Source organism: Oncorhynchus masou, chromosome 13 (assembly GCF_036934945.1).
Source record: "Oncorhynchus masou masou isolate Uvic2021 chromosome 13, UVic_Omas_1.1, whole genome shotgun sequence".
Classification (NCBI taxonomy): Eukaryota; Metazoa; Chordata; class Actinopteri; order Salmoniformes; family Salmonidae; genus Oncorhynchus; species Oncorhynchus masou.
Genome location: NC_088224.1, coordinates 85,099,955 through 85,102,454, shown reverse-complemented (window position 1 = coordinate 85,102,454; position 2,500 = coordinate 85,099,955). Strand labels below are relative to the sequence as shown.

At 46.4% G+C, this 2,500-nt stretch overlaps 1 protein-coding gene across 1 annotated transcript in view; it reads right to left on the bottom strand.

Moving 5' to 3' along the window:
- Positions 1-2,500, bottom strand: part of LOC135553157 (cGMP-dependent 3',5'-cyclic phosphodiesterase-like) — a 180,659-nt gene that overhangs the window by 19,752 nt on the left and 158,407 nt on the right. The window contains exon 20 of the mRNA XM_064985314.1: positions 217-294. Coding sequence (XP_064841386.1) covers positions 217-294 — 78 coding nt within the window. The remainder of the gene's footprint in view (positions 1-216; positions 295-2,500) is intronic.

Genomic DNA, 2,500 nt, shown 5'->3' with positions numbered 1-2,500 from the left:
CCCACACACCCCACACACACACACGCTCACACACACGCACACACACACACACACACACACACACACACACACACACACACACACACACACACACACACACACACACACACACACACACACACACACACACACACACACACACACACACACACGATCACATTACTGCTGCACTGGATGTGAGTGTGTGTGCTGTGTGGGAAAGTATGTGTGTTTCACCTTCATGTGGTACATCATCATCTCGTTGGCCAGGTGGGATCTGAACTGAGCCTCATGGACCTTCTTATACAGAAGAGACTGAACACACAGGAGAGACAAGTCAGTCAACCACAACCACATCATTACACAGGAGAGACCAGTCAGTCAACCACAACCACATCAGTACACAGGAGAGAACACTCAGTCAACCACATTATTAGACAGGAGAGACCAGTCAGTCAATCACATTATTACACAGAAGAGACCAGTCAGTCAATCACATTATTACACAGGAGAGACCACTCAGTCAACCACAACCACATAATTACACAGGAGAGACCAGTCAGTCAACCACAACCACATCAGTACACAGGAGAGACCAGTCAGTCAACCACATTATTACACAGGAGAGACCAGTCAATCAACCACATTATTACACAGGAGAGACAAGTCAGGCAACCACATTATTATACAGGAGAGACCACTCAGTCAACCACATTATTACACAGGAGAGACCAGTTAGTCAACCACAACCACATCATTACACAGGAGAGACCAGTTAGTCAACCACATTATTATACAGGCGAGACCACTCAGTCAACCACATTATTACACAGGAGAGACCAGTTAGTCAACTACAACCACATAATTACACAGGAGAGACCAGTCAGTCAACCACAACCACATCAGTACACTGGAGAGACCAGTCAGTCAACCACAACCACATCAGTACAGAGGAGAGGCCACTCAGTTAACCACATTATTAGACACGAGAGACCAGTTAGTTACTACAACCACATCAGTACACAGGAGAGACCAGTCAGTCAACCACAACCACATCAGTACACAGGAGAGACCAGTCAGTCAACCACAACCACATCAGTACACAGGAGAGACCAGTATGTCAACCACATTATTAGACAGGAGAGACCAGTCAGTCAACCACAACCACATCAGTACACAGGAGAGACCACTCAGTCAACCACAACCACATCAGTACACAGGAGATACCAGTCAGTCAACCACATTATTACACAGGAGAGACCAGTCGGTCAACCACATTATTACACAGGAGAGACCAGTCAGTCAATCACATTATAACACAGGAGAGACCACTCAGTCAACCACATCATTACACAGGAGAGACCAGTCAGTCAACCACAACCACATCAGTACACAGGAGAGATCAGTCAGTCAACCACATTATTATACAGGAGAGACCACTCAGTCAACCACATTATTACACAGGAGAGACCAGTTAGTCAACTAGAACCACATAATTACACAGGAGAGACCAGTCAGTCAACCACAACCACATCAGTACACAGGAGAGACCAGTCAGTCAACCACAACCACATCAGTACACAGGAGAGACCACTCAGTCAACCACAACCACATCAGTACACAGGAGAGACCAGTCAGTCAACCACAACCACATCAGTACACAGGAGAGACCAGTCAGTCAACCACAAACACATCAGTACACAGGAGAGGCCACTCAGTTAACCACATCATTACACAGGAGAGACCAGTCAGTCAACCACAACCACATCAGTACACAGGAGAGACCAGTCAGTCAACCACAACCACATCAGTACACAGGAGAGACCAGTCAGTCAACCACAACCACATCAGTACACAGGAGAGACCACTCAGACACCACATTATTACACAGGAGAGACCAGTCAGTCAACAACATTATTACACAAGAGAGACCAGTCAGTCAATCACATTATTACACAGGAGAGACCACTCAGTCAACCACATCATTACACAGGAGAGACCAGTCAGTCAACCACAACCACATCAGTACACAGGAGAGACCACTCAGTCAACCACGTTACTAAACAGGAGAGACCACTCAGTCAACCACAATATTACACAGGAGAGACCAGTTAGTCAACTACAACCACATAATTACACAGGAGAGACCAGTCAGTCAACCACAACCACATCAGTACACAGGAGAGACCAGTCAGTCAACCACAACCACATCAGTACACAGGAGAGACCAGTCAGTCAACCACAACCACATCAGTACACAGGAGAGACCAGTCAGTCAACCACAACCACATCAGTACACAGGAGATACCAGTATGTCAACCACATTATTAGACAGGAGAGACCAGTCAGTCAACCACAACCACATCAGTACACAGGAGATACCAGTATGTCAACCACATTATTAGACAGGAGAGACCAGTCAGTCAACCACAACCACATCAGTACACAGGAGATACCAGTCAGTCAACCACATTATTACACAGGAGAGACCACTCAGTCAACCACATTATTACACAGGAGA